Genomic DNA, 10,971 nt, shown 5'->3' with positions numbered 1-10,971 from the left:
TTGGGATATTAAAATATTGCTTGTTTGCTGAAGTCTAAATGGTTCTTCCATGGTTCACACCACAGCGTTCAACAACTCACCATCAAACTCGTGCAAGTAGTGTTTCCATAATGTTGCTTAAAATCCATTTAAACAAACAGCATCAAAACATAACCCCCCCCCCCCCCCCCCCCCCCCCCCCCCCCCCCCCCCCACGGTGGAGGTTATTCAGATTTATTTCTGGTTATTAATCACTGTTTATTTGTTTTTCTTTAATCGGATGTGTACAGTATAACCAGCTGCTCTGATAAAACTCTTTTGCATTCATTACTCACACATGATGTCAGCACGGCACTCACACCCACAAATTCATCCACAGTGACTAATGTGTTTATAAAAAGCTTCCCTGTGACGAGAGGAGAGGAGACGAGAGGAGGAGGTGGGAGTCTGACATCATGACTAACCCAGCGGTGTATCACGTCTATTTTCGTAGCTGTGATCATCATCATATTCCTGACATTTCTCATGTATCTGCCTGATATTTAGTGACCTTTCACTGTCACTGACAACTGTGTGTTACTAAAGAGCTGCTGCTGTTTGTGTAGATGGAGCACACACAAGCCTCAGTACCTTCAACAGCAGACACACAAACAGAAAGGAAACCAACATTTGCTGATTGTGTTATTGTTTGTCCACAGGAAGGACACATGTTATCAGTATCATATGCAGACAATGGCTCATCCATCACAAACATCAACATAGGGCGTGTGTGTATGTGATGAGGTTAGGATTAAAATCTGCCCTAAAAAAATCATGTAAAATCCTCAAGGCCTTTTTTTAACCTTGAAATTGTAGTAAAAGAAATCTATTCTCACGAGAGACAATAAACTTAATTTTACTCGCAGCAGACTTTCCCTGTATTCACATTTCTGTAAATTTAAGAGCGTGTAGTTGAGACATTGTTTACTTAGTCAGTGTACTTATGTCCATGAATACATTCAAACAAATCGGTATCTCCAAAATATAGAACTTTTGAGATTTGTTTTGGACATTTGAAAGAAAATAGGCTGGAAAATAGGAAAATAAGATGATGGATGAATTTATGGATGGACAGATGGATGGATGAATAGATGGTTAGGATGGATGGATTGAAGATGGATAGATCGATGGATGGATGGATAAAAAAATTAGTAGAGCAATGTATGGATGGACGGACGGATGGAAGATGGACAGATGGATGGATGGACAGGTGGATGGACCCATGGATGGATGGATGGAAGATGGACAGATTGATGGATGGATGGTTGGACCGATGGTTGGATAGATGGACAGATAGATGGATGGATGCTCAGCTTGCTGTGTTTGCCACATTAACCTGACAATAAACAGTGCAGGGATGTTTGTGTGCGTGTGTGTGTGTGTGTGTGTGTGTGTGTGTGTGTGTGTGTGTGTATGTGTTTGACACATGGGTTTAGCAGGGATGTGTGGCATTCATCACCTGCTCTCGAAGACTCATTAAGGAGACATAAACACAACAGAAAATAAATACTTCTCTCTCCTTTTCTCCTGCTGTTTGAGGATAAAAGATTCAAATCATCATTAGAATGTGCAAGTGTTAATATGCAGCAGAATGGTCTCACACATAAATGTATGTTTTCATGTTTCTTTTGATAATTTCATAAAACATTCTTTTACTTTTAGAATGATACTTCTTGTGATAACAACACACCTGACATTTTAAAATCAATGTGATGAAACCATGTTGACCTTCAAAGGAGAATACACTTTAACTCTTTGTGTGTATTTTGAATGCAGGTGCATTATGTTATTAGGGATATTTAATATCAAAGACTAAAAAGTTAAGTTAAAGTTAAAGAAATAAACAAACAAATGTTTATACATTCCCTCTGAAAGTGTTGAATTTTGGACAACTCGAATGGGAATTTATATTTATTCATAATTATTATATACCTTATTTTATAACTTCTTCTTCTTTATCCTATTTTTTTCCTTATCTGTTGCAGCCTTCACAACATTGTTATCATTACTTATGAAAAGAAAATGAATCACATCACATTTCATATAATTCTAATGACTGATATTTTAAAGAGTGAGGTCTTTTTAAGTGATGTTGTTTCATTTTTTGTTAAATGCAGGAAGGTAAAATTGGGTTTGGAGGTTTAAATTAAATCCTGGTTGTATATATTCACATTCTTAGTTTTTATATTTTTAGTGCTTATTTACTTTGTATTTAATATTATATTATGTTTAGATTTGCTAACATTGTGTTTTTTACTCATATTGTGTGTTGGATAACCTGCTGCTGTAACGCCACAATTTCAAAGTTTGGGATCAATAAAGTAATTCTATTCTATTCTAAAGGTGCGTTTCTTCTCCAGAATTTAAGGTAATTTAAAATATTGAATTACATAGTTATATTGCGTTATATTATTGTATAATGTATTAATTGTTGTTTGTCTTTCATATTTTGTAATATGCTATCAAACACATCAATTAAACATTAAACAAATATACAAGTTGAGTGAACATCTCGTAATTTTCTTGGAATAAATTCACTCTTGTACTACTTTATACTTTATTTCAGACCCATAGGTCCATATCGTTATTAAAAAAAAAAGCACAGATAAATTGGACAGGACATTAACAAAGGGGTATCATTGCTACATGTGATTACAATACAAAGAGACATTTACACCAGTGTTTCCAGAAACATGAGGAATACCTTGTGTCGCTAAGTCTGGGCTGGGTCAGTGACATTATAATGACATTTTGTGAGTTATTTAATCGACACATACATTTGAACATACAATTTCTCAGCAGTGCATTAAATGTGGTCACATTATTTAAAAAAAACAAAAAAACATCTGACTTGCACTTATCCATCTTGGTAGCTTCAGAAATATTAAGTGTCATTATATGCCACCTGCAGCTTTTGCATTTTAGCTTTACTATTACTGTGCTGAACATTCAATATGGTTCACATGTGTAGTAATTAATTATCAGAGAAGAAAAAATAAATCGGCTTAATTATAAACGTTGACGTAATCTTTCTTACTACCGTGAGCAGTCATAGTTAACCCTTTAACAGCACGGCGTGTGACCAGCAGAAAGCAGCGTCATCGTCATCGTCGTCGACGCTGAGCGGAACTCAAAGGGTTAACACGGTTAAGCGCGTCCTCGGTGAATCGGGAGCGCGCAGAGACGCACCGATCAGACGGCAGGTCGGTCGGTTGGTGAGCGGAGGAAGACGGACGGTTACAACCGCAACACCTGACGCTCTTTGGGGTGTTTTTTTTTTTTTAACTTCGTGGCGGCGTTTTCTCCTCCTGTGGACTAACATTTCGGGGAGTTTTTTTTTTTGTTGTTACTCGACTACCACCGACGGACGGAGAGGGTCAGACGAGGCTGTCCACCATGACGGGGAGCAGGGAGGAGGAGAGGAGGAAGCTGGCCGACATCATCAACCACTGGAACGCCAACCGGCTCGACCTGTTCGAGATCAGCCGGCCCACAGAGGTAGGAGACCCCCCCCCTCCCTCCCTCCCTTTCCCCGCGGAGTTAGCAGGAGAGGCCGAGGTCCCACAGGCCCCACTCCTGTTTGAATGGGGAGACCGTAAAACGACCCACTGGCTGACACTTCCCGTGAACATGCTGAAAGCTGAGTGTTGTGGGCAGCGTGGTTTTTACTCGGTTTACGCGAATGGAGATCACTCCGCCAAACTCCATTGCAGAAACCGGCTATTTTACAATATCGTGATATAAACACGAATTTAACACGACAAAAGCCTTTAAAATTATAATAAATATTATTTTTTTTATTCCGGCTTATTGTTCGGTTAATTTCTTTTCGACAATTTAAATGAAATCCCGATTATTTGGAGAATCACACACACGTAGCGTCGCTGCTTCTCTGAAAGTAGTTGCAGGGGATATTTATTTTTTATTTTTTTAAGTTGACAGTTTAGAAAAACAGGCAGATAAATACGCCGAATTGTTATTGAACGCCACTAGCTGCTGAATATTTTAATTTAAATTCTGTTTAATGTGTAAAAGTGCGGAAAAGGGGAGGTGAGCACCGAATTGCTACATTTTTGAATGGAGTTTGGCGTGTTGTCAAGAGGGAACGGGCACGTATCCGGGCTAGCTAGCTGGTTAGCAACGCACATTACCTGTGGAGCGAACATGAACAGTGCAATTGTGTTAAACAGTAGAAACAGCCCTGCCTGATTCCTGGTAACCCAATACAGCTTGCATGACTGCTATTTAAACGCAAAATCATAATTTATCCAGCTATGCTAGCTGTGTGTGCTGGGGGTGGGGGGGGGTGAAGCGGGCTTGCAGCACTGCCTGCAATGGCTGACGACCCTATAGCTGCACAGGGAGGGTTGTTTGATACGCAGAGCAAACAGATAAAAGCTTAAAGTATTAGCAACATGCTGGGTGTAAATTTTCACAACAGGTAGGGCGCTCACAAGCCTGCAAAACCCCCTCCTGCCAGTGTAACGTATCGACCCAGTATTGCCCTGCATTGTCCTCCCCACACCAGCTAGCTTGATGCGTGCTGCTCGTTTGACCAGCAATAATTTGACCCTGCAACATATTGAGGTGCAGGGGCTTTAGTTATACATGTCCCGTCTGGAGCTGGTGGTTGTTTACTAACATGTCAGGGTAAGAAACCCCTCCCTGCATGCTTCTGGTAACTCACTACTAAGAGAGCAGCAAGGTCTGTGGTGATATTTCTGCCCCTTAAGGAGACAGTCAATATCCATCTAACCTTAACCCCTCTCAACCATCTCATGGTTAAGTAGTTTTGATTTATTGCCATGACTGTGATTGCGTCAGCTGCTGTGTCTTTTCTTTTAGGCGGGCGGTTCACCACCCCCTCCACCTCTCCTTGGATAAGGGTGTAAGGGGGGGGGGCCACAGCGGGGGCCACAGGGTCCCCTCTCCTCTTCTTGAGCCGATTAATTTATCAGGATTGAAGCTGTCCAGCCGTTGGCCAGCGTTGTATACTGCACTCACAACCCTCTCCATCCTGTGAGGAATGATTGCCCCCCCCCCCACCCCCATATACAAGTAGCATTGCTTTAGCTTTGCTGCTCAAGACTGCTCAGTCCAGTAGAACATGATTAAACGTAAGCAGATGCATGTCCTTCCTTACCACGCCACACCCTTCCCATATGTCAGCTGGTGGAGCCCCCAAGCCGCACAAGTGTCCTTCACGCCGTCTAGACTTCTCCTGAGCATAGCTGTGCACGAAATATACTGCTGAACACACACTCTAGATTTACTGAAGATTTGATTCACAAAACACACTCATACCTGTGATTCACAATGTTCATTTTAAAACATTTAAACATAACTTCCAGAGAGAGGCAGAGGCAGGGTAGTGAGATCACTCGTGTGATTCGATTAGCCGTGGATGGCTGATTAGTCTGGAGCAAAGGTTCTAAAACTTTTTAATCTTGCAACCCAAACTGAGTGAACCCTGCTGTGAGACTTATGGCGAGGCTTATTATAACATAAACAGGTACATGTGTCACGTGGGGGACTCGCCCTAAGGCGCGAGTTGTGGGGCTTTTTTTTTTTTTTTTTGCAGATTTTCAACAAACACAGAGCTTGAAAGATGGAGTACAATCGATGGGATGGGATTCAGATAACATCACACCAGCGGTTTATTTGATTTGGATGAAAAGGTGGTGGGAAAGTTTACTTTGCTTCCCTTTGTAAAGAGCCTGTGTAGATTTGACAAAAAGAGGGCTGGGTGTTATTTTTTTTTTTTGATTTTGGATAAGTGTGGGTGTGTGTGGGATGAGGTAGACGGAGCATTGCATAAATCAGCTCGTTCTCACTCCAAACCGGTCAAATACATCAGCTTGAACAGTGGCCCAATGCTTTAGAATATGACACCGTAGGGTCTCTTTTAGTGCCCTTTCTTTTTTTGGTTTATTTTCTGGCTTTTCTGCCTTTGTTTATAAAACAGCTGGATGGAGACAGGGAATATGGATGGAGAGAGGTGGATGGTAAATAAGGGTGGATGACATTGGATTTGATATTACGATTAAAAAGAAGGAAATTAAACTACATAAAAATGCAGTTTCTTTTAAGTCCATCCATTACAATTTTAATCAAACAGTTACACATTTTGAAGTCATTTTTGGATTTCTGCTCTGATCACCTCCTACTTTCATCACACACTGGGTGAAGCCCGAGAGCGCACACGTTGAGCGACACGTTACTTTCTTCATAAACTTAACAAATAAAGTGTGGCGCGTGTTGTATTACGTTTTGTGTACATGACCAGCCACGTGTTTGTAACTTCTAATCAAACGAAAGCTCATCGTCTTGAGCTGCCTGTGACTCACATGAACCTTCACCCTGTGCGATCCAGGTGTAGCAGCTAAAAATAAACAATCAACGACACATCCGCTCAATTGTCCGTATATGGGGTCATGGCATTAACAAACACACGCACCATGGCAGGGTGCTGCTGCTTCGAGCTGGAATACACTCCTCTCAAATCTGAGCATCTGCCTATCTTCGAGGCCAAAAGTATAACCTATAGCCTTTACATTTTTCCATGAAGGGGACATATGACCTGGGGTGATATGACCTAGAAATAAAACTCCAAACTTGATTGATTTTCAATAATATTCAATTAATTTTCTTCTAAAAAAGAACGCTAAATGAAATGACTAAAAGTTTCACATTCGTTTTATCAGTAAAAATTAGACAAAAGCAAACTATATTTCCCTTCGAGGATTAATTAAAGTACCCTGAATTTTCTCTTTTCAGGTTAACATGTGAGCTGTAAGCTTGTCTTTTAAAGTGCACTATGCAGTTTCAGTTTACAGCAAAAGTACAGCTGAGGCAGAGCAACTTCAGAAAAATAATTGTGTCTGGGTGGCAAATACCTCGGGCCACTCAGCCACTCTGTAGGAAGTCTAAACGAGGGGGGAGGATGTGAACTATGAGAGCCCAAGGGAAGCGGCTGAGTAAATTAAAGAGGAAATCTAGATTTTAAATTCTGGAAAATCCTCCTAGACCACAAATACAATCCATCTTTCAAAGTGATTTATCGCCCAGCTCTAGACTACGGGACTCACAAACTGCATGCACAGTGGTCAGTTCTCTCACTGCTGATGACGGTGATATCAGACGGACTTTTACTGAAGATTAGTCATGAAAATGAAAAATAATTGTTTTCATTGCACCAAAAAACACAAAAGTGGCAACATGACAGGCTTCAGCCCTCTTCTGACATCTCATGTCCTGCAGTGTGTATATTATTGTGCATCACAATAGCAATGATAAAATCGATCGTTCAGCCCTGTGGTTGTTGAAATGCACCAAAGGGCCGAGGCCGGGTGTCAAACCTGTGGTGGCCATTATGTTGATGGCTATAGCCTCTGTGTATGAGGCCCTTGTCTATTAACTGAACAAAACCAGCACCCAAAACGCCCTTTTTTGATGCTGTCATCTTTCTTCGAGTTTTGATAGCCATTCAAGTTTAAATTTAAGAAAAGTGTTGCTTAGGTTGCTTGTGGATGTGATGGATGATTCAAAGAAACGCAGGACATTTATTCAAAATACCTGATTGATTTATGTGTGAAACTAACAGTCGATGTTGTTGTTTCATACTATACCAAAACCAGCATTAGATACAGAACTTACCTACATTTGTTGTTTTAATTACATAAAAACTGTCATTTAGTTAGACCCAGTAGGTACTAGGCTCATTAAATGCAGAATGTTTCTATGTATTAATTCTTAATTGACAGCCCTGCAGGTGAAAACTGGTGCTAAAGGTTCATATAGCATCTTATTTTGAAGCCTGAGTGTAAGTACATGATGACACATTTTGGTAGCATTGAACAACTCAACATGTCACACTAATAATGATGCTCTCGGTCCTGTTTGAAGACAAGCTGAGTGCTTCTTTAGGATTGTGAGTAGCGTCTGTAGAAATCCTCCCCACCACAAAATGTATTTCATGGGGATGAAGAGTTTGTGTTGACAGCTGATATCCAGTATTTTCCTGGTGCTTGGAAAGCTGCGCATAGCTGAGAAGTTGTTGTCAAGATTGTACCTAAATATAACTTCCAGAGCTGAGTCGACCTCAAAGTGCCGTCTCAGGAACTAGGAATTGAAAAGCAAGTTTCTGGAGGAAATCTTACTGGTTGTTTATTTTATTTTTATTTATAAGCGCTGCTACGAGGGAAGCATGAGCCTAAGCAAACCGTAAACAAACGTGTCAGAGGCACATACCTAAATAAAAACATGAACAATGCATACTGACGCACACCGTGCAGGACAAGCAGACATTGTATCCAGTGCAAGATAAACAACAGAGATAGCAAAGCCTGACTGATATTGTTTTTTTAGAGATAAAACAATGCTGATTTAAGATGAGAAAAAAACAGATTACTAATAAGGCTCCTGAAATAGTGTCTTTTTTTAAAAATATGCCCCTTTACAGCACAGTGTCAGGTTCAGAAATCAGGGAGAGAGTGGGGAATGATGTGTTAAAGGATCAGGACCTGGGTTGCACCATTGAAGGGCTACATTGGGTGTGCAAACTAACCACTAGGCCACCAGTGCCACCTGAAATAGTGATTTTTAAAAGTGGGAATGAAAGAAGACCTTTTCTATGTGGATTTAGCACCAATTTTACACAAATACAACCATGCATTGTGAAGGCTTTATTAAAGACTATTTGGCGTAATTTGATGATTTCTATTATTTGTATTGCGGTCCCCAGTCTGCTCAGCTGCGGTGCTCTGCTATATGAGTGGAGAGTGTTGTAAGCTGTGTAGTTGAAGCACCCTTTGCTGGACAAACTACAGGTCAGGACCTTTTCGAAGCAAACCGAGCATAGTGTTCAGAAAAATATGTTCTGCACATTAAGTTTACCTTAAGTAAAATATCGAAACTTTACATACCAATACAAGATTGATTGGCCCAAATTATGAGCTGACTGAAATCTATTGGTAGGGCTGTAGGGAGAGGACGATGTGTATCACCTTACAAACACTTACTTGAGGCATTCAGGCAGGAATTGTTGTTGTTAGTGGGTAGTTCTGTTTAAGCCAGGTATTATAAACAGCCTTGTTGTTAGAGAGGCAGGCAATATAGATGTCTATGTTAGTTTATGTATACTGTACTCCCTGGCTGTTGCAAATTGAGAAGGTCACTGCCACTGTATGTGTAATTTCCTTAAGATCAGTGGTTCCTAATTGGTGGGTCGGGACTGAAATGTGGGTTGCGCAGCCATTTTCCTTGGGTCGCAAATGTGTGCCTTGGAAAAAGATTGTGACAAAAAAGTCCATGAAGTGCTTTTTAAACATGCTTTTTTGTTGGTGTGTGTTTTGCAGGCGAGAACACTAGAGAGCTAACGATAGCATTTTTTATTTCACTTTCAAACCGGAAGCTTATGGTTTAAAACTGACATAGCAGCCTTTTTCTCCATCCAGTTCTCGATTGATCCTGCCTTGAACCAAGACCGTCTTCTCCACTAAATCAACTCCAATAAACGCCGACCTCTTAAGATCTCCAAAAGCTGCCAACTATGCTTTATACATTCCTGCTGCTGTGGCTTGATTGCGTGTCAGCCTGTAGATTACAGACTTAGAGGATGCCGGAGTGTCTGGGTGTCTGCAGGAGCTTAAAACGACAGGAAGAAAAAGTATAAGATCTAAATTTAAGGCATTAAAAAGAATAAATTCCTTTAAATAGACTTTGAAGAGCTTTTAAGTCGCTGCAGAGTTGGAAAATTAAAGCAAGTATGATGTCAGAGTACGTACTTTAACATCCCTTTGGCTGGAGCTGAACTACCAGGCTGGAGGACAGAGAAGGGTTAACACAGCGTGGAAGGGATTTTCTTTTTAACAAGTCAGCTGACCGCAAGCATCCTGGAAGAACACTTTCCCTGATTTTAATTCCGCAATTATGTGTGGCGTATTAATAGCTTTACAACTTTTGGTAGGCGGACTGGTTTTTAATTATTTTTTCTCCTTTTGTTTCATTGGTCTGGGTTTTCTAGCTGTCTTGGCTTCAACCTAGTCTTTAAATGTTTTTTTTTAATTTGTCTCTGAAATTGATGACAATATGGCTAAAATAGTTGCAAAGCCAGCATTACTTGTTACTACAACATGATGAGACAAAATTACACAAGTCATGAGAGAGTGAAATGTAACAGCTCAGTTAACATCGATGCACATGACGTAGCTGCAAAACAGGCTTAATAGGCTTGGTGGAAAATTGTGCATACCTAAGACATTAGTTTAATGCACTACCCCGATTAGGTTGTGGAAACTTCTGATTTAATGCAGTATAACTTCTATTGATTTAATTACAATTCAACAGTTCACTTAGCAGACACTTTTATCCAAAGTGACGTACAACACAAGCAAGGATCGAGAAAAAATAAATTATTGATGGTATTGAAAATTGCAGAAGCTTTAAAACACACTACAGATCTTAAAACACACTCCAGATTTTGAAACACGCTACATATCTTCAATCATATTTTAAACCAAAAATGGAGAGAGAGAGTGTGAGAGAGAGAACTCTCTAAGTTGCCACAATATATTGCCAATGTTTCTGTACCGACATAGTTGTGCAGTTTAGACAGTGTGCGGGAGTAGGCGCACATTTTTTGATGATTAAAAACAGCAAATGGCCAAATATTTGGTGCCTAGGACTTCTACTTGTGCTGCCGCGGGTTTTAGCAACGTTACAAATCTATGTTCTAACAAGGGCGCACTCACACTAGGCAAAGTTCTCCTGTACAGTGCTTAAGCATGGGCATGCATGTACTGGTGTAGAGATGCAAACTGAAAACATAGCTGCATCATAAAGGACGGAGAATGCTGCTAGTTACAGTAATCACTTAAATAATAGCTTCCCTTCCATGCATGTTCAAATTAGTTGAAATGAAAAATGCACAACTTGAATATGAGACCAGTGGCT

The 10,971-nt window shown here is 40.4% G+C and overlaps 1 protein-coding gene across 19 annotated transcripts in view; it reads left to right on the top strand.

The window, feature by feature from the left end:
* Window positions 1-3,199: 3,199 nt before the first annotated feature.
* afdna (afadin, adherens junction formation factor a) overlaps window positions 3,200-10,971 on the top strand; it is a 110,722-nt gene continuing 102,950 nt past the window's right edge. For 11 of the 19 annotated variants that reach the window (XM_065963645.1, XM_065963654.1, XM_065963643.1 and 8 more), the window contains exon 1: window positions 3,201-3,516. In XM_065963645.1, the coding sequence (XP_065819717.1) occupies window positions 3,415-3,516 (102 nt within the window). In that variant the 5' untranslated portion in view covers window positions 3,201-3,414. Of the gene's footprint in view, window positions 3,517-10,971 lie in introns of all 19 variants that reach the window. The other 8 variants (XM_065963658.1, XM_065963657.1, XM_065963655.1 and 5 more) reach the window with 2 other exon arrangements.

The sequence above is a fragment of the Labrus bergylta genome, chromosome 15 (genome assembly GCF_963930695.1).
Source record: "Labrus bergylta chromosome 15, fLabBer1.1, whole genome shotgun sequence".
In the NCBI taxonomy this organism is placed as follows: Eukaryota; Metazoa; Chordata; class Actinopteri; order Labriformes; family Labridae; genus Labrus; species Labrus bergylta.
This window is presented reverse-complemented; position numbering and strand designations above follow the sequence as displayed.